At 39.3% G+C, this 27,779-nt stretch overlaps 1 protein-coding gene across 1 annotated transcript in view; it reads left to right on the top strand.

Moving 5' to 3' along the window:
- Positions 1–27,779, top strand: part of LOC134566054 (uncharacterized) — a 449,970-nt gene that overhangs the window by 236,331 nt on the left and 185,860 nt on the right. Inside the window, exons 11-13 of the mRNA XM_063425766.1 lie at positions 16,836–16,946; positions 19,664–19,741; positions 25,702–25,830. Coding sequence (XP_063281836.1) covers positions 16,836–16,946; positions 19,664–19,741; positions 25,702–25,830 — 318 coding nt within the window. The remainder of the gene's footprint in view (positions 1–16,835; positions 16,947–19,663; positions 19,742–25,701; positions 25,831–27,779) is intronic.

Below are 27,779 nucleotides of genomic sequence, written 5' to 3'. Positions count from 1 at the left end.
TTAAACTTAACCTGTCCAAAACAGAATGTCTGCTTCACTCCCTGAAGTGTTGCTACTCCCTTGTCTGTTTCCCTCCAAGTCAATGGTGCCACTACCCGCTCTATCTCACAGGCTCTCTGCTTAGGTGTTCTCTTTTACTCCGACCTCTCCTTCACTTCTCATGTCCAATCAATCGTCAAATCCTGCTGCTTCCATCTCAAAAACATAGTGCGCATCCGACCATATTTAACGCCTAATACGGCTAAGGTCCTTGTCCATGCCGCTGTCCTCTCTCGCTTTGACTACTGTAATCTGCTTCTCACTGGTCTTACGTGTTCCCAACTTTCCCACGTTAGTCTATGGTTCAAACATAAAGTGCGCTGTGCCTTTAAATAACTGTGCATTCACAAATCTGTGCAAAACACAACACTCATAAAAGTGCTAAAGTGTAAAATGTGCTAAATACCCAATATTGTGACATATATCATATGCACTATCAATTATACAATTTATTAAAGTGCAAAGAAGGAAAATTATTTTATTTTAAAAAATGATTAATAAGTGCTAGTTTGTGAATCAGTATGGCTAATTAGGTATACAAACCCAAATTTGATAAGGATAACTTGATTCTCCACATGTAAAACAAAAGAGACAAAAATACAATAGTATAATATTGTTTGATACTAATAAATATTTAGAAGAATGTGATAAACACTCACAAACACGGAGCAGGTAAAGAGACTGCTAAGGCTATCCTCGCTTTCTCACTGTTACACAGCGTCTCCAGGAAATGAACTGCTTACAGATTCCAATGGGGTAAAAACGATCGGGCGGCCATCAAATGTAAAATAAATTTTATTGGTAAAATATTCCGCAGACTTTTGTAGGTTAGATTAAGATCGCTCAGACTTTCATTCAAACAAATCGTTAAACATCCGGATACCGGTATCTCTGGATATCATAAAACTTGTCCCACAGTCTTTCGAGCGTCCAATCTTCCTCACGTCCTGCGTGCTAGCGTGATGACGCGTTTCGCCGTGTAGGCTTCCTCAGATCACGTGTTCCTGTGCCGACCATCCCGTTTTTAACAGCCTCAAAAAGTAGGCGTGCTTCTATTTTCGATAGTGTCCAATAAGTTCATACAGCTGTTTATTCAATTTGTATACCCAGACTTTTCCAACTCTTAAAGAGACATACTTAAAACATAATTTAAATTTAAAAATACATTATAAACTAAAAATATATATCTATTATTAGTCAAGTCACTTCTTACCAGTTTCATAATAGATAAAATACATCAAGCAAATATAAAAAAACAAGCACAACAAAGAGAATAAAAGAACCACATTACATGAAATTAAAAAGGTCAAATTCGATGTTAAGACCAGAGGGTTGTAGGGTATTCAACCTATACACCCATCTCATTTCCACCTTTCCTATTTGTTGTATAAAGTTGCCACCTCTCCATGACTTCTTAACATTCTGAATACCTAAAAACATAAGGCCTTTTGGGTCCATATTGTGAAATCTCTTAAAGTGGGCTGATACACTATGTGCCTCATATCCTCTCCTTATGTTATAAACATGTTCCGCTATTCTTTCATGCAAAGGTCTAATGGTTCTACCCACATATTGCAGTCCGCATGGGCATATCAATAAATAAATCACGTTTCTCGTAAAGCAGGTAATAAATTCATTAATCTGGTGTTCCTCATTATTGTACTTATTTTTAAATTTATTAATTCCTTTCAAAGTACTATTGGCGCTACATTTGCAGCCTATACATCTATTGCAAGAATAAAAACCATTCTTGCTAGCTAAGAAATTATTAGTTAACCTATTAACACTTTCTTCTTTTGGGTAAACATTCGTTAGAATACTTTTAAAACTGGGAGCTCCTCTAAATGTTATGAAGGGTTTATCAGGTAATAAAACATTGAGTTCCCTATCCTTTCTAAGTAAGTGTCAATGCTTGTGTATGATATGTTTGATTTCTCTAAAATTTTCATTAAAATCTAATACTAAAGGTGCAATTATGCGATCTTCCATAGTACGTTTATCTTTTGGTCTGATGAGATCCTCCTGACTAATTTGGCCCATTTCGACCTTAGCTTTATATATTAAATCTACAGGATACTTCTTATATTTAAAACGATCTTCTAAAATCGTGGCTTGTTCTTCGTACATAAAATCACTAGTACAATTACGCCTTAATCTCTGGAATTGACCTTTGGGTATGTTGTTCAGCCACGGCGTATAATGACCGCTATTATATAGAACATAGCTATTTGCATCAACCTTTTTAAAAAAAAAATTTGTCATGATCTTATTGTTCTCAATATAAATATTCAAATCTAAAAAATTAATATTTGTTGTGCTACATTCATTAGTTAAAATTATGCCCCAGTTATTAATATTTAATTTACTTAAAAATTCTTCTAACATAAAATAAGAACCATTCCAAATAAAAATCAGGTCATCGATGTATCTCCTATAGGTGACCAGGTTCGTCTCCCATTCTACACTACCATAAATGAACTCTTGTTCCCAACCTGACATAAACAGGTTGGCGTAGCTGGGAGCGAACCTGGCCCCCATCGCCGTGCCCTGTTGTTGGAGATAAAATTGGGAATTAAAAACAAAATAATTATTAGTTAGTATCCAATTAATACTCTCCATAACAAAATCCATCTGTTCTTTCGAATGTTTCCCAAAATTTTCAAGACATTTTCTCACTATATTGCACCCTAAATCATGTCGGATAGCAGTATATAGAGACGATACATCACTCGTCACCAGAATATACGTGCTCTTCCATTCTATATCTTTCAGCACTCTTATAATATCTGACGTATCTTTTATGTAAGATGGCATACTCTTAACCACATCTTGCAAATGGATATCAATATACTTAGAGAGATTGGCCGAAATTGACCCTATACCCGACACAATAGGTCTTCCTGGTGGACATTCCTCATTCTTATGCACCTTTGGTAAGGTGTAAAAGGTCGGAATTCGGGGAAAATCATTTTTTAAAAATTTAAATTCTTTGTCATTAAGTATTTTGCTGTCTATGCCTCTATTAAGAAGTTCAAATAGAGATTTTTGGATTTCAGTAGTGGGATCATCTTTCAGTTTTTTATATACCACCTCGTCATTCAACTGTCTAAAACATTCTTTCAGATAGTCTTTTGTATCCTGGATGACAATACTACCCCCCTTATCGGCAGGTTTAATAATTATCAATTTATTGTCCCTCAGCCTTTTTAAAGCATCTCTTTCTTGTGGGTTGAGGTTATCACTTCGATTCTTCTTACTTTTATTTTCTAAAGTCTTAAGATCATCCATAATGGATTTTTCAAACATCTCTATTGCACCAGTCCTATAAGTGCTAGGATAAAAGCTAGACTTATTTCTAAGTTGGGTATGGGTATCATCTATTTTATTCTCAATTTTATTTAGATGAAAAAATCTTTTCAACGTTAAATTTCTAGAATATTTTAGAATATCCACATAGGCGGAAAATGAGTCAAATTTCCTTTTAGGAGCAAATTTTAAGCCTTTATTTAGAATCCTAATTTCATTAGTCTCTAACACATGGCTTGAGAGGTTTATTATTCCCTCCGGTTTAACAACCTTCTCTCTTTCCGGAGTTGTAGTTGGACTCCTCCTCTACATCCTCTGTATCCCTGTATCTTACTCTCTTCTGTGTGGATGTTGCAAACTCTCTCCTCTGCCTTCCTAAAAAAACATTCTCTCTATTAAAGGGGGTATCATCACTCAGAGCGATGATCATCACACGTTAGTCTATAATGAATGCAGCGGCGAGGCTCATCTTCCTGTCTGCCCGCAGCTCCCACACCTCCCCCTCTGTAAGTCCCTACATTGGCTTCCTATAAGATATAGGACTCAATTGAAGATCCTAAAACTTGCTTACAAATCTCTACACAATACTTCTCCGACCTACTTATCCTCACTAATACACAAATATGTCCCGTCTAGGCCCCTACACTTTGTACAAGACCTACGTCTAACCTCTGTTCGTACTCCTACCTCTAAAGCTCACCTTAAAGACTTCTCTAGGGCTGCACCATTCCTGTGGAACACCCTTCCCCTCTTTGTTAGACTTTCACACAGTCTCCACTCCATAAAAAAGTATTTGAAAACTTACTTCTTTAGGAGAGCATATTAATTAAACTGTGAACAGCTTTCTCTCCCCACACCCTGATTCCGCTCCTGAAACTGTCATCATAACAAAACAGTAAGCCCTCAGTTAATACTATTCTAGCAACACACTTATTTTACCATACCCTTACCTTTTGTGTCACTATACCCTACTCCCTCTAGCATTTAAGCTTATTGAGCAGGACTCTCAATCCCTATGTGTTTCCAACTTGTCTGGTTACAAATACGTGTCTGTTAGTCCACCCGTTGTACAGCACTGCAGAACTTGTTGGTGCTTTGGTAAATATTATTAATAATAATAAAAAGATTACTGACATATTAAAGTAGTTTCCCCTTATTAAATTCAATAGCCAAAATAACTTGATCAACCAAGTGAAAACACTTTTCAACAAATAATGAATACTCAAAAAATTATCAAACTTAAAGGATCACTATAGGGTCAGGAACACAAACATGTTTTCCTGACCCTACGGTGTTAAAACCACTAACTAGCCCCCCTGGGCCCATCATGCCTCCATAAATATAGTAAAAATCTTACTGTATTCAAGCCTGAAGCTGTAACTCATGCATGCTGTTGGTCTCAGAAAAACAAGCAGTCTGCTGACATCATCAGAAGTGGTAGCCTGATCCAATCTCAGTGCTTCTCCATAGGATTGGCTGAGACTGACAAAGAGGCAGATCAGGGGCAGAGCCAGCATGATTCAAACACAGCCCTGGCCAATCAGCATCTCCTCATAGAGATGGATTGAATCAATGAATCTATATGAGGAGAGTTTAGAGATGTCTGCATGCAGAGGGAGGAGACACTGAATGTTTGGATGCATTTTAGGCAGCCATGACCCAGGAAGGATCTCTAACAGCCATCTGAGGAGTGGCCAGTGAAGTTATCACTAGGCTGTAATGTAAACACTGCATTTTCTCTGAAAAGACAGGGTTTACAGCAAAAAGCTTGAAGGTAATGATTCTACTCACCAGAACAAATTATATTCCTTATATATGGCAGAAGGCAGGATATGTAGTGTCAGAAGTATGCACCTAACAGGACATCACATTGTACATCAAAGACAACATTTTTTTTTCTAAAAGACTGACCATATAATGCAGGTAAAACAGAACAAAAAGTGACAACTCATTTATTTCCATGTATCCACTGCTCTAAATATTGAGTTTGTGTGGTACAATTGCCACCATATAGTTAGCTGATGTTCCAAGCTGTATCAATGCAGGAAATCAGTTGAGATAATATAGAATACGTTTACAACCCAAATGATAAAGCCTGACTCAAAAACTCTATTGCACTGTTTATATTGTCACTTTGTTTTCAGGGATACCCTTTCTGTGTAGTGGCTGACGTTCTTTTGTTTGGTTTATGTGTGTTTTTTGGTGAGTGCTTGTTGTCCCTTTTCTTTACCTAAATTAGCAAAAATGGAAATGGTGTATTCCTGATATTACTCAACAGAAGAAACAGTCTTCGCAGTAAAGGCTGTATGTAAGAGAGTGTTTACTACCACAGCGCTACATACTACAGAACTGGGTGGTTCTTTACAACACCAATCCGTGTAACATAATAATTGTTTATACTGTACATTCCCTTTTATGACAAGGTTGAGGCATCAAAATTACATTCTTTTTACATATCTTATATTTATATAATACCATACAGATTTCAATTTCTTTTAAAACCCCTTTTCTCCTCTTACAGGTAGTTTTCACCTATAAAACAAATTAATTAACAAGTGACTGAGCTTACAAATCAGATCTTCCATCCATGCCTCTTTTAATTAACAAAGAAAATAAGACTAACGCTAACTATGGGTTCTCAGAGTCTTAGTAAATGAGTCCTGATGAAAGGAAACAGGGCTACTGGGAAATATCCTATTTTATAAGTCATCTCCTTTAATTGACTAATCTGAGTCTTCACACCTTGTTTTATTGACCTATAAGCATAGTGCGCCTTTAAGATTAAATGATTGAGAGGAGATTTACCATAGAGTGTTTAATGCCACCGTGCTTATAACAATTGTTTAATTAATTTACACCTTTGCATTACAGAAATCCAGGCACAAGATGACCCTGTGAATAAATGTCCAACCAATACTAAAGAACTAGAACTAATTTTGAGCCGAGGGAAAACTACTATTTCCAATATTATAAAAGAACGTTTTCCATTCCTGAATGGCCTGCAAGACAGAGGAATTCTAACTGAACTAGAATTACTAGTATGTACTAATACCTGCTCTGCATTTTTAGAAGATGTTGTTTTTTATTTTTTTATTTAAACTAGTTGATGATATTCACTAAATATATTTAATGTACACCTTTATAATACTATGTAAGACACCACTTTGCCCCCACAAAAGTCTGAATTCTCCATGACATATATTTTGATCTTGGAATATGATGTTGAAGTTATTAAAGAATTTATACCTGTAAGTGTTTTAACAAGAATATAATGTTTTAATGAAATATTGTAATATTTAGTTGTTATGAAGGATAGGTGTCCCACACAGTGATTGATTTACATGCAATACGCATTTAGCTATGAATATCCACAAGCACACCAGGTTTATGTGTGTGATGAATCTCTGGTGTCCCTCTGTGACACCTATAAATGTGTAATCTGTGATTTACAAGAACATAATTCAAGCTGATACCTACATCCAAAAAAGTTTATTTTTTTTTCTACTGTAGTTACAAGATCTTGTATTATTACTAATTCTGTAATTATTCGGTTATGCCTGTTTGGCCCACAGGAACTTCAAGCAGATGAGAGCACTACTACGAATGTTGTGTATAAAACTTTGAGCCTCATCGAAAAGAAGAAACACCTAATACCATATTTCTTTGCCTATCTGTCTCAAGACATCTACCTTGAAAAGTTTCCCAAACTGAAGAATATTTTGCAATTACAAAGTAAGTGCTACTAATTTCTTCTGAGCACTAACAGACAACCTTTATTCTTGTAGCTGCTTATACAAATCACAAATGGTTGGGTTATTTGTAGGGTAACTTGCTCTGGTTTCGCATAAGACTGATATACTCTGGTTATGGCATATGGACCAGCAGAAAAGATCAAAAAATTAGGTTAGGTTGTGAACAAGGCCAAAAATGAAAATAGTGAAATGTGACTCACAGTTTATATTCTAAAACATATTAAACATGTATACACATTTCAAATGTGCTATAACACCTTCTTCTTACAAACACATCTTGAATTTGCACTACTATTAGAATTGGTTCTAATTCACTTGTGAAAATAGCAATAAAAAAAAGCTAATCTATTGATGAAGATTTGTGATTCCTATGGCAAGCATGAAAATGAGACTTAATTTAAATGCTCATCTGCTAATATTACCAACCAGACCTCCAATTATAAGAGTCCTATAATATATAGATATTCTCATTACATTACAATACAAGTAATAATATACATACTTTAAGATAATACTATAAATTCTCGCTTCATTAAAAAAAACATATTATACCTAAAAAACATGAAAGCTTAAAAATGATATAATAACAAAAATCATAATCATGTGACACTAAAAAGAGTAGACTCCAGACAATGAAATGATTGCTGCCTGAAAATGAAAAGCACAGACAGAAAGAGTCCCATAGGGTGAAACGCTTTTTAGGACGGAGTATGCAGACAGACCGTTTTAAAATTTTGTTGCTGTTTGCAAGTTTTATGGAAGTATATATTATGCACTTGATCTGGCCATGGAAATCAATCTGCATATTCCTGGTAGGGTAATACTTATTAAAGAAGGGAGGTGTTGCCCTAATGGACACTAGGTTTGCTGTAGCTAAGCTGGGTTAACAGGCTTTATCCAAAGTGAGCTATTAAGCTTAACATTGAGAGGCTGTTTATTCTTACAATCTACCACACAAGTGTGTGTTTTTTTTTTTTTTAAATCTGTGTACTCTTGCAGGAAAAAGTTAAAGAAATGAGGAAAGAGGTAGTGTGCCGCCTTAAAGGCACACAAGCATTTGTGATTAGAGCTACACTGTGCACAGTACAGTACTCAAAGTATATTTTGCTTTATCACTTCAATATTTCACTATCATTTCTATTTTGTTTATTGTGTTTTATATGAGGACAAGAAACCCCAAGTGAAACAGGTGTTTGTTTCTTGCAATTTTGAGCTCTTCACTCAAATATTTATTTGGAGTTAGGGTTACACCACATATTTGTACACTATTACATTTGTTTTGACTGCTGACAAATGTTCATTAAGCGCCAAAACACACATGCGCCATTTCCACTTTTTTTTTCCCTTTTTTGTAAATTCATGTTTTTGTTTTGTAATTCTACAGAGGAAACTACGGCACAGAGGTTGGGAAATAGAATCAGTAAGGAGCCAGAAATCGATGAGTCAGGGGTAAAAGACATATTACCGGGAATGGGAGAAGGTCAGGATTACAGAGGTATGGAAATATGAATAAACTAGCAAAGGTCAAAATCAGAAAAAATATAAATATATAAATAGTCCTTGGCTAGTTATTGACTCTGTATATATATGTACATACACGCATACACCAACCAATTAATGACAGATATGTAGAGGAGAGGTAATTAAACACATTTGGATAGTTTGAGTACACTCGTTCTCAAGGTTTTTTGACAGAGAGGAAATAAAATCAGATATGAGGAAGTTGAGAACATGATATCCTTCATAAGACGAGAAAGGTTGCTAAACACAGAACATTCCTAACTATATTGAGGGATTACAAAAAGGAAATCTGTATTATCTGTTTTTTAAATCTACAGAGGAAACCCCTGCAAAGAGGTTGGGAAGCAAAATCAGCAAGCAGCCAGATATCGATGAATCAGAAGATGTTAGAAATGAGAATGCCCATTCAACTTCAAATCTAGGTATGTAGTACTTATTTTTACAAGATAGTTGCAATTCAATGCACAATTTTGACTCAGACTCAGGCGATAAATATTTGTGAACACAGAATTAGTCGTGCTTCCAGCTGATTCAGATTTATGCATGCACCAACTCGCATCAATACTGGAGAACTTAGCTTTCACAGATGGACAACTTCTCTATGGATAGACCTGTCAAAAGGCCTTTGCAAGGATTTATGGTTACACAGATGAAGTTGCATTTTGCCACCCCCTAATATGCTTCTTCACCTGTGTAGCCCTGTGTGACTCTTGTGTAGCCTGTTTTGTGTACTTTACCCCCTTCATGTGTCTCTTTTCCCCTTTTGTATATTGTATTCCCTTTGTAATTTTTATTCCTACTGTTGCATCTTTATGCCCCTTTTGTGTTCTCCTACTGACTTTTGTGTCTCTTATCTACCCTTTTGAATTTCCTAACCACCTTTAGTGTGTCATATCGCCAATTTTGTCCCCCTTTTGTCTCATAAACCTCCTGTTGTGTTTCATAACCCCCTTTTTGTGTCTCTTACCTCCTGTGTCTCTTACTCCTTCCCCTTTGTGTCCCTTATCCTCCTGTGTATTTTACCCTTTCTAGGTTTCTTAACCACAAGTGTCTAACCCCCTTACTCCTATGCCTTGTTGTCAGGGCTGGCTAAAGAAAAGCAGGGGTAGAAAGTGAGGAAACGTGAGTTCAGATCTCACTAGATAAAGCCAGAGAAGTGTTTCCTGACACTACCCCCACCTAAAATAACACCCATTGGGTCTTGTCAGGAAAGCTATTGTGAAACCTTTTGACTAAGAGGGGGGCCATGGGCATCCTGTGCAGGAGTCCAAGATCTCTCCTCTGGTCCATACCTATTCCAATGTACACTGCTCCAAAAAATAAAGGGAACACAAAACTAACACATCCTAGATATGAATTAATGAAATATTCTTCTGAAATACTTTGTTCTTTACATCGTTGAATGTGCTGACAACAAAATCACACAAAAATAAAAAAATGGAAATCAAATTTTTCAACCCTTGGAGTTCTGGATTTGGAGTCACACATTACAAATTAAAGTGGAAAAACACACTACAGGCTGATCCAACTTTGATGTAATGTCCTTAAAACAAGTCAAAATGAGGCTCAGTAGTGTGTGTGGCCTCCACGTGCCTGTATGACCTCTCTACAATGCCTGTGCATGCTCCTGATGGGGTGGCGGATGGTGTCCTGAGGGGTCTCCTTCCAGACCTGGACTAAAGCATCTGTCAACTCCTGGACAGTCTGTGGTGCAACGTGACGTTGGTGGATGGAGCGAGACATGGTGTCCCAGATGTGCTCAATTGGATTCAGATCTGGGGAATGGGCGGGCCAGTCCATTGCATCAATGCCTTCGTCTTGCATGAACTGCTGACACACTCCAGCCACATGAGGTCTAGCGTTGTCTTGCATTAGGAGGAACTCAGGACCAACCGCACCAGCATATGGTCTCACAAGGGGTCTGAGGATCTCATCTCGGTACCTAATGGCAGTCAGGCTACCTCTGGCGAGCAAAAGAAAAACTCAAAAGAGTTAGGAGGTGTTTGGGCGCTTCAAGAAGTATGTAGGGTGCGTATAAACACAGGTGTTCCCAATTACCTTAGCGATACACATAACAAATATAGGTGATCATACAATTACCACATAAATACAACACCCAATGTGACACTTTTGTGGGTATACTTCCCAATAGTTGTGTCTAATGGTAACAGTACAATTCTTTCTTGGAAAATCTTCAAAAAACAGATATTGCCACACATAGTAAAATCCATCTAATTATGTAATAAGAAGAAATATAAGATGTCAACTCACAAGTATAGAGCCGTACCAGGCTATGTATGATCAGCGCTGGGGTGCCAATAACTGGCTTCGAAAGTACTCCAGAAGCAGGATCTTTGCAGTAGTAGAAAATGTATTAAAACAATAATAATAAAATAAAAATAGTACATATATAAGCAGTGTGTAAAAAGATAATAGTGTACACTACCGCAAGGTATGTAATAAGTCCTTATTAAAAGTCCAAATTGCAAACGCTTTTCGACTATGAATAGTCTTCCTCAGTGCAGGATAAATCAGAACTAACATCATATTTCTTTTTATATCCTTATGGAGTTGAATTTTCGCGATAAATTTTCTCTTTACTTCCGGGTCGCGGCTAAATTCCGTTCATTTCTGGATCATGTGACTGCCGACGTCAACTTCTGGTTGCGAGCGTACGTCATCATGCATGCATGGCGGTCATCTCCCACTAATATAGGAAGTACTGTACCGTCCATTTAAAGTATGGGCAATGTTGCCCTATATACTGAAAACATACCCATACAGCCAGCATCAACAGAAAAAACATTGGTTAGAATTGGTTGGATAATCTTAATGGTGCATTATATACATATATGTATCACATACATATTTGTACCTCTGGCGAGAAATGCCACCCCACACCATTACTGACCAACTGCCAAACTGGTCATTTTGGAGGATGTTGCAGGCAGCAGAACGTTCTCCACGGCGTCTCCAGACTCTGTCACGTCTGTCACATGTGCTCAGTGTGAACCTGCTTTCATCTGTGAAGAGCACAGGGCGCCAGTGGCGAATTTGACAATCTTGGTGTTCTCTGGCAAATGCCAAATGTCCTGCACAGTGTTGGGCTATAAGCACAACCCCCACCTGTGGACGTCGGGCCCTCATACCACCCTCATGGAGTCTGTTTCTGACCGTTTGAGCAGACACATGCAGATTTGTGGCCTGCTGGAGGTAATTTTGCAGGGCTCTGGCAGTGCTCTTCCTGTTCCTCCTTGCACAAAGGCGGAGGTAGCGGTCCTGCTGCTGGGTTGTTGCCCTCCTACGGCCTCCTCCACATCTCCTGATGTACTGGCCTGTCTCCTGGTAGCGCCTCCATGCTCTGGACACTACGCTGACAGACACAGCAAACCTTCTTGCCACAGCTCGTATTGATGTGCCATCCTGGATGAGCTGCACTACCTGAGCCAGTTGTGTGGGTTGTAGACTCCGTCTCATGCTACCACTAGAGTAAAAGCACCGCCAGCATTCAGAAGTGACCACAACATCAGCCAGGAAGCATAGGAACTGAGAAGTGGTCTGTGATCACCACCTGCAGAACAAACCTTTATTGGGGGGTGTCTTGCTAATTGCCTATAATTTCCACCTGTTGTATATCCCATTTGCACAACAGCATGTGAAATTGATTGTCACTCAGTGTTGCTTTCTAAGTGGACAGTTTGATTTCACAGAAGTGTGATTGCCTTGGAGTTACATTGTGTTGTTTAAGTGTTCCCCTTTTTATTTTTTGAGCAGTGTATATGGTTCTGCAATCTGCCTTTAGAAACATGAAGGTCGACAATCTCCTTTACTTCATTCCTCATGATCATTGACAAGGACTAGAGCGGGAGATGGCACAGAGGAATTTAACTTATTGCAAACCAAGGCTTTAACAAGTGAGAAATGAAAGTTTTTGGGAATGTAGAGGTTTCTAGGCAGAGCTAAGGTATAGTCCACTAGTTTGACCCACCTGATGATGCAGTGCAGGCCAACATATCTGGATGCCAGTTTGGGAGTGGCAACACAGTTAATGTTCCAGTGTACAGACTGTCTCCAACCTGTCACAAAAGTGCTGCCCTGTGCCTATAGCAAGCATATCTATTTTGGAGCAGTACTGAACAGCCCAGGTTGTCCTTAACTTTGGTCCAAAGGGAACAGAGTCCAGCCAGGTGCATGTCCAAAGCAGGGATTCCAGACACAGATCCTCCAGCAGAAAGAACTGTAGGGTGAAAGACCTGATTCACCAAAAAAGGACTGCGTGATTAGCATTACTCCTGGCACACTCGGCTCAAAACAGAAAGTTGGAACAGTTGTTTTGGTTTTCTGAGACAAAACAATGGAGGTACTGCCAGTGGCGTACACACAACCTATGGGGCCTCGGTGCGAAAACTGATCCGTGGGCCCCCCCCCGGCACTTACTCTGCGCGGGCTGGGGCCGCAACACATGGCGGCAGGCACCTGGTCGCAGGGCTGCGACCCGTGCGACCGTGGGATGTACGCCAGTGCATGCATAAACACATACACTTAAAGGACCACTACAGACACCCAGATCAAATCAGCTCAATGAAATGGCCTGGGTGCCAGGTCTCTCTAGTTTTAACCCTGCAGCTGAAAACATAGCAGTTTCAGAGAAACTGCTATGTTTCACTGAGGGTTAATCCAGCCTCTAGTGGCTGTCTCATTGACAGCCGCTAGAGGATTTTCTGCGATTCTCACTGTGAAAATCACAGTGAGAAGACGCTGAATGTCCATAGGAAAGCATTGAGTAATGCTTTCCTATGGGCGGTTTGAATGCGCGCGTGGCTCTTGCCACGCATGTGCATTCGGAGCTGAGAGGCGGATCGGGACGGAGAGATCCCCAGCGCCAAGTGGGTCAGGCGCTGGAGAAAGGTAAGTGCTTAAGACACACACACACACACTCTCATGAACAGACGCACACATTTACTGACAGACACACACTCAGTGACAGACGCACACAAACATACTCAGTAACAGACACACACACTAACACACACACTAACACACACACACACTCTAACACTAACACTAACACACACACAAACACACACACACACTCTAACACTAACACACTCACTAACACACTCACTAACACACACACACACACACACACACACACACACACACACACACTAACACACACACTCTAACACTAACACACACTAACACACACACTAACACACACACACACACTAACACACACACTCACTAACACACACACACACTCACTAACACACACACACACTCACACTAACACACACTAACACTAACACACACAAACACTAACACACACTGACACACACACTAACACTAACACACACACACTAACACACTTACTAACACACACCCACTAACACACTTACTAACACACACTAACACACACACACACACTAACACACACACTAACACTAACACTAGCACACACACTAACACACTCACTAACACACTCACTAACACACACACTCACCCATACACACACTCACACTAACACACTCACTAACACACACAAACACTAACACACACACTAACACACACAAACACTAACACACACACTAACACTAACAAACACACTAACTAACACTAACATACTAACATACTAACACACTCACTAACACACTCACTAACACACTCACACGTTTTTTTTTGTTTTAAATTTAATCCCCCCAGCCTCATTACCTGTGGGAGAGCTGAGGGGATTCCCTGGGGTCCAGTGGTGTTGCTGGCCCTGCTGTCACCCGGCTGGCGGGTGCGCGAGGGAGCACTGTCCCCTGAGTGCTCCCTCTTCAGCTCCCTCGCGCGCCGCGTACTGATGCCGGAGCCGGAAGATGAGGTCATCTTCCGGCTCTGGTTTCAATGCGGTGTGCGAGGGAGCTGAAGAGGGAGCACTCAGGGGACAGTGCTCCCTCATGCGCCCGCCAGCCGGGTGACAGCAGGGCCAGCCTCGGGGGGCCATGAGGTGGCTGGCTCCTGGGCCCCCCAGCAGAAGAGGCTGGCCCTGTGGGTACATACCTGGGTCGCTGGTGGGCTGGGCCCGGTTGCAGCCGCGACCCCTACGACCCCGGTATGTACGCCACTGGGTACTGCTCCAGAGACTGGTTAGACCTCTTGGAGGCACCATTGGTGTGGAGATGATAGACAGAGGAAAACGAGAGCCTGATGCCCATCTCATCCCAAAAGTTCCTCCAAACTGAGAGATGAACTGGTTCCCCCTGTTGGAGACAACCTCAGAGGGCAACCAGCAGAGCCTAGCCACTTCCTTGGCAAACACATTGGCAAGCTTGGCAGCAGATGGCACATTGAGGAGCGGAATAAAGTGCACTTATTCTGTACTTATATACTTACTTATTCTGTAATTATTTAGTTATGCCTGTTTGTACTACATGAACTCCAAGCAGATGAGAGAACTACTATGTATGTTGTGCATAAAACTTTGAGCCTCTTCAAAAAGAAGAAACACCTAATACAATATTTCTTTGCCTATCTGTCTCAAGACATTTACCTGGAAAAGTTTCCCAAACTGAAGAATATTTAACAAAGTCTCTTACAAACTAAGTGCTACTAATTGCTTCTGAGCACTGACAGCCAACTTACATTATTGTAGCTGCTTATACAACTCTTCAAATGGTTGGGTAAAATTGAAGGTTGACTTGCTTTGGTTTGGCATAAGCCTGATATACTCTGGTTATGGCACATGGACAAGAAGAAAAGTTTAAAAAAAACTTGAAGGTTGGATTGTGAACAATGCCAAAAATGAACATAGAAAAATGTGACACACTTTTTTGTTTAAGACATATTACAAATGAATGCATGTTTCAAAGAAACTCATGCTAGGTGCTGTAACAACTTCTTAAAATCATCTTTAATTTGCACTACTATAAGGAATTGGTTCTAATTCACTTGTATATTTTTAATTTGCACACTACTATTAGGAATTGGATATCATTAATTTGTGAAAATAGCAATAAAAAAAGCTAATCTATTGCCAAAGATTTGTAACTAGTTTATTAGATATATTTTGAAAATGTATTGTTTATTTAATAATTAATAAACACAAGTTAGCACAAGTAAAATATTGCTTTTTGAAAAGCTTTATTTAAAGTGAATCATTAAATTATTAAATAATATAAGTGGCATTATATATAATGTTGAAATTCCTTATATATACGGTTTAAATTGCTTGGAAAATTTGGGCAACCCTTCAGTCCAAAGCATCCTTCATTAATAAGAAGATTGTGGCTAATATTTCTGCATGTTATTAAATCTTTGTTATAGATATGAGCACGGTCCTCACAAGTATTAAAATGAGGATTTTTTATTCAAATGATCATCTGCTAATACTATCCACTAAAATCTCAATTATAGGAGTCCCATAATATATAGATATTCTCAATCAATTACAATATACGTAATACAATATATGATTTACAATATACAATATACAATTTTTTACAATCAAATTTTTACTTCATCACAAGACCATATTAATCCTAACAACATGAAAGCTTAAAAAAAAAAAAAAAATGATATAATAACAATAATCAGAACAACATGACACTAAAATGAGGGGAATCCCCATAGGGTGAAACGCGTCTCAGGACAAAGTATGTGGACAGGTCGTTTTAACATATTGTTGCTGTATGCAAATTTTAATGAAGTATATATTTTGCACTTGATCTGGACTGTGAAAATCCATCTCCATATTCCTGGGAGAGCAATACTTATTAAAGAAGGGAGGTGTCACCCTAATTGATGTTAAGCTGGCTGTGCCTGGAGCCGGGTTAACACAAGCTTCATTTAAGGTGAGCTAATAAGCTTAAAATTGAGAGGCTGTTTATTCCTAAAATCTACTACACAAATGTTATTTTTGTTTGCCATCGAGAAAAAAGTTAAAGAAATGAGCAAAGAGGTGGTGTGCCGCCTTAAAGGCACTGAAGTATTTGTAATTAGAGCCAAACAATATACAGTTTAATACTCATAGTATATGTTATTTTATCACTTCAATATTTCACTATGATTTGTATTTGTATACACATTTATTTGGAGTTCGGTTTACAGCAAATATTTTGTACACTATTACATCTGTTTTGACTACCGACACATTTTCATTAAGCGTGAACTCATGCACCATTTCCGCTTTTTTATTTTTTTTGTAAATCCATGTTTCTGTTTGTAATTCTACAGATGATACCACTGCACAGAGGTTGGGAAATAGAATCAGTAAGGAGCCAGATATCAATGAGTCAGGAGTAAAAGGTGTACTACCAGGAATAGACCAAGGTCAGGATTACAGAGGTACGGAAATATGAACAAACTATCTAAGGTCAGGAATACAGAACAATAAAAGTCAATAACTAACCAAGGTTAAAGCCAGAAAAACAGGAAAACACTACATATATACTACATATATATACAAACACACATACACAGGGATGTTCTGATTGGTACACATCATTCCTGTCCAGGACCGGCGCGTCCATAAGGCCTTAGGGCGCACGGGCTCTGGGGGCACAATATTTCAGTGACCGGCAGGAGGGAAGCTCTCCCTCCTGCCAGGCCACCATCTCGACCCCCGGCGTGGCAGTGCTGTGATCAGACGCGGCGAGGGAGCTCTAACCTCTCTGCTCTGCTCCCTCGCGCGCTGTCTGCTGATGCCGCGGGAGCCGGAATATGACGTCATATTCCGGCTCCCGCGGCATCAGTAGACAGCCCGCGAGGGAGCAGAGCGTGGAGAGTAGAGCTACCTCGCCGAGTCTGATCACAGCACTGCCGCACGCCGCCCAGCAGCCCCAGGGACCGATCCATCATCCACACCAGGTAGGGAGGCTGTGTGGAAAATGTGTATTTATAAAATAATTAGTGAGTGTATGTGATGTGTGTCTGTGAGTGACAGAGTGTGTGTCTGTGAGTGACAGTGTGTGTGTGTATGAGTGACTGAGCGTGTGTGTCTGTGAGTGACTGAGCGTGTGTGTCTGTGAGTGAGTGTGTGTGTCTGAGTGACAGAATGTGTGTCTGTGAGTGACAGTGTGTGTGCCTATGAGTGACAGAGTGTGTGTGTCTGTGAGTGACTGAGCGTGTGTGTCTGTGAGTGAGTGTGTGTGTCTGAGTGACTGAGCGTTTGTGTCTGTGAGTGACACTGTGTGTGAGTGACAAAGTGTGTGTGTCTGTGAGTGACAAAGTGTGTGTGTCTGTGAGTGACAGCGTGTGTGTGTCTGTGAGTGACTGAGCATGTGTGTCAGTGAGTGTGTGTGTCTGAGTGACAGAGTGTGTGTCTGTGAGTGACAGAGTGTGTGTCTGTGAGTGACAGTGTGTGTGTCTGTGAGTGACAATGTGTGTGTCTGTGAGTGACAGAGTGTGTGTGTCTGTGAGTGACAGAGTGTGTGTGTCTGTGAGTGACTGAGTGTGTGTGTCTGTGAGTAAGTGTGTGTGTCTGTGAGTGACAGTGTGTGTGAATGACAAAGTGTGTGTGTCTGTGAGTGACAGTGTGTGTGAATGACAAAGTGTGTGTGTCTGTGAGTGACAGCGTGTGTGTCTGTGAGTGACAGTGTGTGTGTCTGTGAGTGACTGAGTGTGTGTGTGTGAGTGAGTGCGTCTGTGTGTCTGTGAGTGATTCTATGAGTGTGTGTGCATGTGAGTGTATGAGTGTGTCTGTCAGTGTATGATGAGTGTGTGTCTGTCAAATCAGTGAGAGTATGTTTGTCATTGAGTCTGTGTGTGACTATCAGTGTGTCTGTCAATGAGTGTCAATCAGTGTGGGTCAGTCAGTGTCAATGAATGAGTGTGTGTCAGATCAATGAGTCTGTGTCTGTCAGTGACGTCTGTGTGTTTGTCATTGAGTGTGTGACTGTCAGTGTATACAGAGTGGAGCGGAGCGCGGTACAGGAGCTTCTGTTTCCTGTACCTGGCCAGACTGACAGGAGGTGCTCACAGAGAGAGTACTCCCTGTCAGTCCGGCCGGATACAGAAAACTGAAGATCCTTTAGGTGATCTGCTCCGCTCGGCAATGCAACAATAGAGGTAGGAGGCACACCAGGAAGGGGAGTGTGTCCACTTGGGGTGTGGGGTGCACCAAGAGACAGGGAGGGAATGGGAGAGAAACACCGAGAGACAGGGAAAAGGGGGGTAAGAGAGAAGAACACTAAGGGACAGGGAAGGGAAGGGACCACTAATGGTCGGGGAGGGGAGAGCGGCTGGTTAAGAGGCACATAGGTGAAGATGGGCTTTTTTTGGGGGGGGGGGTTGAAAAATGCATCTTCGCCTATGTACCTAAAAATCCAAGCACCTGCCCTGTTTCTATCACCCCAAAAAGTGTGGAAATAAGGTTGCAGGAATGATGTGATTTAAAACAGACTGGAAGTGCAGCGACTCACAATCTTCACATTCCCCAACACATTGGTCCATCTCCTGACCAGTGCATCTGGGACACCCAGCAAGTCCAATTGGGAAGTCGCAGAGAATCTCTCTCCACATCCAGAAGTCATGACTTCCCTATCGATGTGTGTCGCGTGCACAGAGAGACTAAAACTGCACGTAGATCGGGGAGGTATCGTGACACCATTCTACTTCATATATAAGTAGATTGTCTGGATTTTGCAGTCAGAAAGACACCATACTGCAGTGAATGGTTTTGCATTATTCGGTGTGGAACCAGTCACACTTTATTGAGTAACCCTATAAACGTTCCACTGCAGCTTTCCAAACTAACAACTCTAACACATCTATGGCAACTTTGTAAAGAAGATGCAATTAAATTAATTTGGGTAGCATCAGTACACTCACTCTCAAAGATTTGGGATGTAGAGGAAATAAAATCAAATATGAATAAGTTGAGAACATTATATCCTTCAAAAGATAAGAAAGGTTGATCTAAACAGAACATTCCTCACTACTTTGAGGGTTATTTTCACAACAAGCAGTTTCCAAGGCCCATTAAAAAAATAAAAATATATATATAGTCTTTGATACCTACTGTAAGAAAGTAAATCAAGATTTTCTGTTTTGTAATTCTACAGAGGAATCCCCTACGACTTCAGATATCGAAGAATCAGAAAATGTTAGAAATGAGAAGGCCCATTCAACTTCAAATCTAGGTAAGTAAGTCGCATAATGTTTTACAAGATAGTTGCAATACAAAACACAATTCTGACTCAGATTCAGGGGATAAAAATTTGTGAACACTATTATAAATTAGTCATGTTTCCATCTGCTTCAGATTTATGCATGCGCCAACTCGCATAAATACTGGAGAACTTGGCTTACACAGTCTAATCGGTGGAGACTTTAACTCCTCTATGGATAGACCTGACATAGGGCCATTGCAAGGATTTGTGGCTACACAGATGAAGGTTAATTTTGCCACACCCTAATATGCTTCTTCAACTGTGTATCCCTGTGTGTCTCTTAAATGTCCCTTTTCCCCTCTCACCCATCCTTTTGTGTACCTTTTCCCCTTTATGTGTCTCTTTTCCCCTTTTGTGTATTTTATTGCCCTTTGTTATTTTTATTCCTACTTTTGCATCTTTATGTCCCTCTGGTGTCTCTTATGCCCCTTTTTGAATGTCTTACCCACCTTTAGTCTGTCATATCGACCTTTTTTCCCTCTTCTGTCTCATAAACCTCCTTTTGTGTTTCATAACTCCATTTTTGTGTCTCTTACGTCCTGTGTCTCTTACTCTTCCCCCTTTGTGTCCCTTAACCGCCTGTGTGTTAAGAAACCTTTATGGGTTTCTTAACCACCTGTTTCTTATCCCCTTGCTCTCCCATTTTGTTGTCAGGGTTGGCTAAAGGAAAACAGGGGTATAAAGTGGGAAACAGGAGTTTAAATTCCACCAGAGCCAGTCAGAGAGTGTTTCCTGACATTATCCCCACCTAAATGAACACCCACTGGGTGTTTCCTGCCAGCCTTGTCAGGAAAGTCATTGTGAAACCTTTTAACTAAAAGAGGGCATGAGCATCTTGCCCAGGAGTCCAAATCTCTTCTCTGGTCAATATCCCTTCCAGTGTATAAGGTATCACAATCTGCCTCTGGAAAAAAAGAACAATCTTCTTGACTTCATTCCTCACGATCATTGGCAAGAACCAGAAAGGGATGTGACACAGAGGTATTGAACTTGCAAACCAAAGGTTTAAGGAGCGATACATGAAAGGTATTGGGAATGCAGAAGTTCTTAGGAGGTTCTAAGGTGTAAGCCACTGGTTTGACACTTCTGATGATGTGGTAGAGGCCAATATCTATGAAAGATAGTTTAAAAGTGGCAACACAGAACTTATTGGTCCTAGTGTTGGTCTTGTCACCAGTGGGGTACCTCAGGGATCTGTACTTGGACCCATTCTCTTTAATATTTTTATTAGATATTGCAGAAGGTCTTGATGGTAAGGTATGTATTTTTGCTGATAATATTAAGATATGTAACAGGGTTGATGTTGCAGGAGGGATAAGCCAAATGGCAAATGATTTAGGTAAACTAGAAAAATTGTCAGAGTTTTGGTAGCTGACATTTAATGTGGATAAGTGCAAGATAATGCATCTTGGAGTTAAAAATCCAAGTGCAGAGTACATAATATTTGATAGAGTCCTAACCTCAACATCCGAGGAAAGGGATTTAGGGGTAATTATTTCAGAAAATTACTTAAAGGTAGTCAGACAATGTAATAGAGCAGCAGGAAATGTTAGCAGAATGCTTGGTTGTATAGGGAGAGGTAATAGCAGCAGAAAGAGGTAAGTGCTCATGCCATTGTACAGAACACTGGTGAGATAAGGCCAGGGACTAATGAAAGTATTTTAAATTGGGCAGACTAGATGGGCTGAATAGTTCTTATCTGCGTCACATTCTATATGTATAACAAAACTGTTTTCGACATGGAGCGATGGTGTTACCCTGTGCCTATAGTCACAATTTATTTTTTGGAGCAGTACTGAACCTTTCAAGGTTGTCTTTAACTTTGGTCCAAAAGAACAGGAGTTAAACCAGATGCTTCTCCAAGGAGGGGAATTGCAAACGTATATCCTCCCGCAGGAAGAACTGTAGGATGAAACCCCTGATTCATCAAAAAAAGGACTGTGTGATTAATGTTATTTCTGGCAAACTCTGCACAGGGCAGCAAGTTGGACCAGTTTTCCTCATTTTCTGAGACAAAACAATGGAGGTACTTCTCCAGAGACTGGCTAGGGCCTCCCGGTGGCACAATTGGTATGTGGCTGACCGGTAGAGGAAAACGAGAGCCTGATGCCAATTTTGGAAAACCTGTCGACAATCATGAGGATGTTAGTAAAGCCCTTGGATGGAGGCAGGTCTACAATAGAGTCCATGGGAAAATGCGACAAAGGACGATCGGGTATGTGCAGGGGAGAGGGAAGGCCAAAAGGCAATGTGTGAGGCACCTTTGTCTGTGTGGGGTATACAGAGACAAATCCCTGATGTCCTTAGCCAATCCAAATATCCTTTAACCCCTTAAGGACACATGACATGTCATGATTCCCTTTTATTCCAGACGTTTGGTCCTCAAGGGGTTAAATAAACAGAGTGGTCTTACGAATACCAGTATTCCTGGCAATTTTGGAGACATAACATCAAAAAGAAAATAGAACTAAAACACTTTCCCACAAAGGAACTCTGTGTTTGAGTGTTCACTTGAGATTTATTTAAACAATGTTGAATAAACACTGACCAATTTGTGTTGAGAGAAGTCAGGTTTTAAAATTCCAAAGCCCTTAGGCTAAACCTCTGACTAATGAATGTGATCTATAGCAGCAGAAATCTCTAAAGTTTCTGGCTTTATTAGTGATTGCCAATAAGGGGGTTTAACTCAAGGTAAATATATATTTCAAACCTAAATAGTACAAAATGCTGTACATTACAAGGAAAGTGACTATGTCTACCTCTTAACCTTATCCATGCTACATATATCCAGTGTGTGGGGATAGTCTAGAAGTGTTACTTTCAATGATTAGTATAATTTAACACTTACTCATAGACTGCAACCTTGAATTTACATCATTAAGGTAGCCCAAATCATGGAGATAAGTTGGAAACTATTCGGTGATTAAGCAGTGCAGCAAGATGGTTCCTGTGCTACAGCCTATAGTATAAGAATAGACAGAAAAGCAAGAGATAGAGTTAAAGCCTCTCTCCCTGTTGATATTTCTAAATAGTCAGAGGAATAAAAGAAGGGAAAATAGAAGTGCTAATAAGTTAAATTAAACCAAGCTTAAATTTGAATGTTATATTTCACCATCGTGAGAAAGTGTTGGTGCCCTGTGAAAAATAAAAGGATGCCAGACGCTCGTTTCGGTGCACAGCGTGTGCACCTTCTTTAGTGGTCGAACGCTAACGGTCTCTAACTCCTCATATAAACCCATGACCCCACATGGGTCCCGTGACTGATATCCAATCAGGTGTTTGTGGCAGTAGGTTTATGGTATAGAGTAGTTGCCAAATGATTTCTTCTGTCACTTCGACAGTGAAGTCAAAAAAATGTCTTTGAGCCTCAACTTCAAAAGTTAATTTTAAATTGATCTCATTGATATGTAACAGATCTACAAATTATTGGAATATTTCTGTGGTTCCAGTACAGATGACCAATATGACGTCTATATACCTTTTCCACACCTTTACATATTTAGTGTAAGGCTCTAGATGTTTATCAAACACAAAGTTTGGTTCCCACCAACCCAGGTGGAGAATAGCAGTTCTAAAATGGAGTCAGAAGAACCTTGTGACAAGAAGGAGGGGTCAGAATGAAGAGGACAAATATTATTATACTTTTCCGGTTTTCCCAAATAATAACAAGGATGATTGCTCAATTATGCATATGCCCCCCAAAATGTTTTATTAATATTCGAAACCAATACAAAAATCTAGAACAGTATTTGTGTTCAATTTTGAGAAAGGAAACCTGTGGGTGAGGAATCTATGGACATTTTGTAAGACTGTTATAGAACCTTTTTTTGTGCCTAGTTACAAGTTAAACCTCCAGTACTGTAATTTACAATTGAAAAACAATATTCCTAAAGTAATCACTGCATTAAATATATTCAAGTGGGTTCTTGTACTATCCTAACAGAAGAATCATTGTAACATTATGTGGTACAACCTTGATTAGTCATAGTATTACTCTAAAGAATAGCACTATGTACAGACCTTGTTTAACTCCATAAGGGCCGCTACATGGATGTCATGTTATGATACTATGAGCCACAATATGATTCAGTTTATATGATATAAGTTTTTTGTGTACCATAACAGAACAGTGACATAATTACCAGGAGGACCATGCAAGGTTGTTAATTTGAATTTGTGTGATTTAAATCATTGGATTATTTTAAATTAATCAATTTAAATAGTTCTATTATATTGTAAAACATGAATATCCATGATCAATTATACTTGTAATAAGCTGATACAGCAACAAATACTTCTAATAACAAGCTAATAAAGAGAATAGTAAATAAAAAGGCTGAGGGTGTCCTGGACATCATCTTTTGTTTTACGGACAAGATGGTTGCGAGTATCTTCTGATGCATGAGAGAAAGTGAAACCAATTTACAGTTTTGTATTTTACTTCCTTAAAGGGACACTGTAGGCACCCAAACCACTTCAGCTAGTTGGAGTGGTCTGGATGCAGTGTCCCTTTTGCACCTAGTGCTACAATGTTAAACATTGCAGTTCCAGAGAATCCAGAGAATGTTTACGTTGCAGTACTAAGTCTGCCCATAGTGGCTGTCTACCAGCCAGTCACTAGAGGGCTTCCTGAATTGAAACAGACCTTTGGTCCAGTATCTGACACTGGACGTCCACGCGCTCTGCATTAGGACACTCAGTATCAGATTTTGTTCCCATAGGAAAACATTGATTCAAGGTAGAATGTGAAAGAAAAAACAAAACAAGAAAGCAACATGCAAATAGTCAGTTGCTAACTGTTGTGATGTTATAAGGTGGATTTGAATGCATATTTTTTCCTCCTTCAGCATTGTACATTCCACATTGAGGAATTAAATTCAACTGTTAAATAGAAAAGTTGATTGTAATTATGAGTAAATGGTCACTCAGTTTTCTCTAATAAGGTTAAACCATATCCCAGTATGTCATATTTTGTCTATTTATCCCATAGTCCCAAGTACCTAAGATATAATAAGCTGCTGTTTGCTTCACATGAACTTTTAAAGGAACATTCCAGGCACCATAACAAAACCAGAATGAAGTTATGAAGTTGTTATGGTGCCAGGAGGTCGCTGTTGCTGGCTTACCCTGCATGAGGACACTCAGCATCAGATTTTTCCCTATAGGAAAGCATTGATTCAATCCTTTCCTATGGCGACATCTAATACATTTGCTGCGCATGTGCATTAGCGCTCACTGGACACGGGACATAGGAGGGGGCGTTACGTCACCCCAGCGCAGAGGGACATCGGCGCTGGGATCGGGTAAGTAAATAAAGGGTTTTTAACTGGGATATGATGAAATAATGTTTGCTAGGACAGAAATGAGTAAGTACGTAAGGGCTGCTTGATGTTGGATGTCATATGCTGAGGAGAATAGCAGTTCTAAAATGGAGTCAGAAGTACCTTGTGACAAGAAGGAGGGGCCAGAATGAAGAGGACAAAATTATATTAACAATCTACCATGGGATACATGACTCATAACAACAAGCAGAAATAAAGAGAAAGATCTTGTGGCTTTGCTGCCACAAAGAACGTTTTGTGTCCATTCTCAGACAATGTCAACTGGCAGGAAAAAATACCCATTTTGGGTGATTTTTATGGAAATATTAGCAGTCACTGGGAAAAGCTTAGGAGCAAAATTCTAACATTGTGATAAAGAGCTCCAGGCGAATGTGTCCAGGCTGAAAGCTCATTGTGAAAACTGTCCAGGTACAGAAAGAGAAACCATTTTGGAAGGTGATGAAGCTGCTACAGTTGAATTTGGCAGTGGACTGAAATCTGAATTAATATCACAGTCATGAGCATCATGCAAACCCTAAATAAAATGAGGAAGGAATGTGTACTCAAAAATACATGGATTAATTTTTCCAAATGTTGTTAAATTCGCAGGTAGTGTAGGTACCTCTGAAAAGCAAATGTTTGATAAACAGAGGCTGGCAAAGAAAAGACGTAAACCGTCATGTATTGATGAATCAGAAGTTATTAGAAAAGTGAATGCCCATTCAACTACAAATCTAGGTAAGTTGCAATACAATGCATAATTATGACTTATGAATTATGAATTATAGCCAAGCCATTTCAATCCTGCGATTGGGCATAGCTCACATAAAGTATAAATATTTTTGAAAAGCAGGAAAAGACAGGATTAAATAAATATTCAGGATCAACAAATACTTTTCCAGGTTCCCCCAGAAAAACAAGAATGATGGCTCAATCATGCATATTCCCCCCAAAATGCTTTATTAATATTCAAAATTTTGCAAGACTTGTATAGAACCTTTTTTGTGCCTAGTTAAAAGTTTAATCGAAAAACAATATTCCTAAAGTAATAACTGCATTAAATATATTCAAGTAGGCTCTTGTACTATCCTAACAGGAAAATCCTTCTAACATTATGTGGTATAACCTTGATTATTCTTAGTATTAATCTAAAAAGGAGAGAATAGCACTATTTACAGAGCTTGTGTAACTCCATAAGGGCCACTACACGAATGTCACATTACGTTACTATAGGCCACAATATTATTCGGTTTATATGATATACATTTTTTGTGTACCATGACAGAACAGTGATACAATTACCAGGAGGACCATGCAGGGTTGTTTAATTAGAATTTTTGTGATTGAAATTATTTGATATTTTTTTTTAAATAAATCAATTTAACCCCTTAAGGACACATGACATGCCTGACATGTCATGATTCCCTTTTATTCCAGAAGTTTGGTCCTTAAGGGGTTAAATAATTCCATTATGGTAAAGCATGAATATCCATGATCAATCATACTTGTAATAAGCTGATACAACAACAAATACTTCTAATAACAAGCTAATAAATAGAATAGTAAATAAAAAGGCTGAGGGTATCCTTGACATCATCTTTTGTTACTGACAAGATGGTTGCGAGTATCTTCGGATGGATGAGAGAAAGTCGGACAATTTACAGTTTTTTATTTAAAGGGACACTGTAGGCACCCAGATCACTTCAGCTAACTCAAATGGTCTGGGTGCAGTGTCCCTTTTGCACCTAGTGCTACAATGTTAAACATTGCAGTTCCAGAGAATCCACGCGCTCTGCATTAGGACACTCAGTATCAGATTTTTTCCCTTCTGCATCTCTCTGATTCTTAAAACATAAAAGCCTTGTAGCAACATTAATTGGCTGACAACATCAGTATTTTTCTGAAGCTGAATTTATGAATGAGGACCTATTGATTAGAGCATCAGCTGACCATCTAAGCCGATAAGCAGCATCCATATCTGAGGCTTCCTGGTTCAAGAATCAGAGAAGTGGAAGGGCGCAGGCAGGGCTAAATGGTGCTGGATTCAAGACTTTGGGATTAAATATTTCATGAATGGCTTAACTCCTAAATGTAAGCAGTCACCCGTGACCTCCTGTCACCATAACAATTTAATTCTGATGAAGTTGTTGTGGTGCCTGGAGTGTTTCTTTCTGTTTTTTTACTATGATATTGGGCAAAAAAATTAAGAATTGAATAATAAGTATATGTTGTCTCAATTGTGAGCCATCTTACAAACTGCATGTACAAATGAAATTTGTTTTAAAAAAAAAAATCAGTTTAAATAAGAAAAAAGTTTTTTTAATTATTTTTTTATTTTTAAATCAGGTTTTTTTCAAATCTGCAACTATGTCTATAATTCCATATAAAGGTTTAGACAATTGCCAGAACTAACAATTCAATCCCCATTGTACATCATCCAGAGTGATCTGTAATCTACTCTATACTTGTTGGGGCAATTTCAAAAGGGTTAAGTCACTCATTCTTCAGTATGTATCAATACACATTAATACATTGACTTTTCCAGTTGCATAGGAGTCTACCATACCACAGAACAGCTAATACCTCAATCATCCAAAAAGAAGGTTATAATTCATATACCTCCCTATATAACCCTTACATTAATCTTTCCTAAGGCGAAAAATGAAACGTTACGAAATACATAGTAG

Source organism: Pelobates fuscus, chromosome 6 (assembly GCF_036172605.1).
Source record: "Pelobates fuscus isolate aPelFus1 chromosome 6, aPelFus1.pri, whole genome shotgun sequence".
NCBI lineage: Eukaryota > Metazoa > Chordata > Amphibia > Anura > Pelobatidae > Pelobates > Pelobates fuscus.
This window is presented reverse-complemented; position numbering and strand designations above follow the sequence as displayed.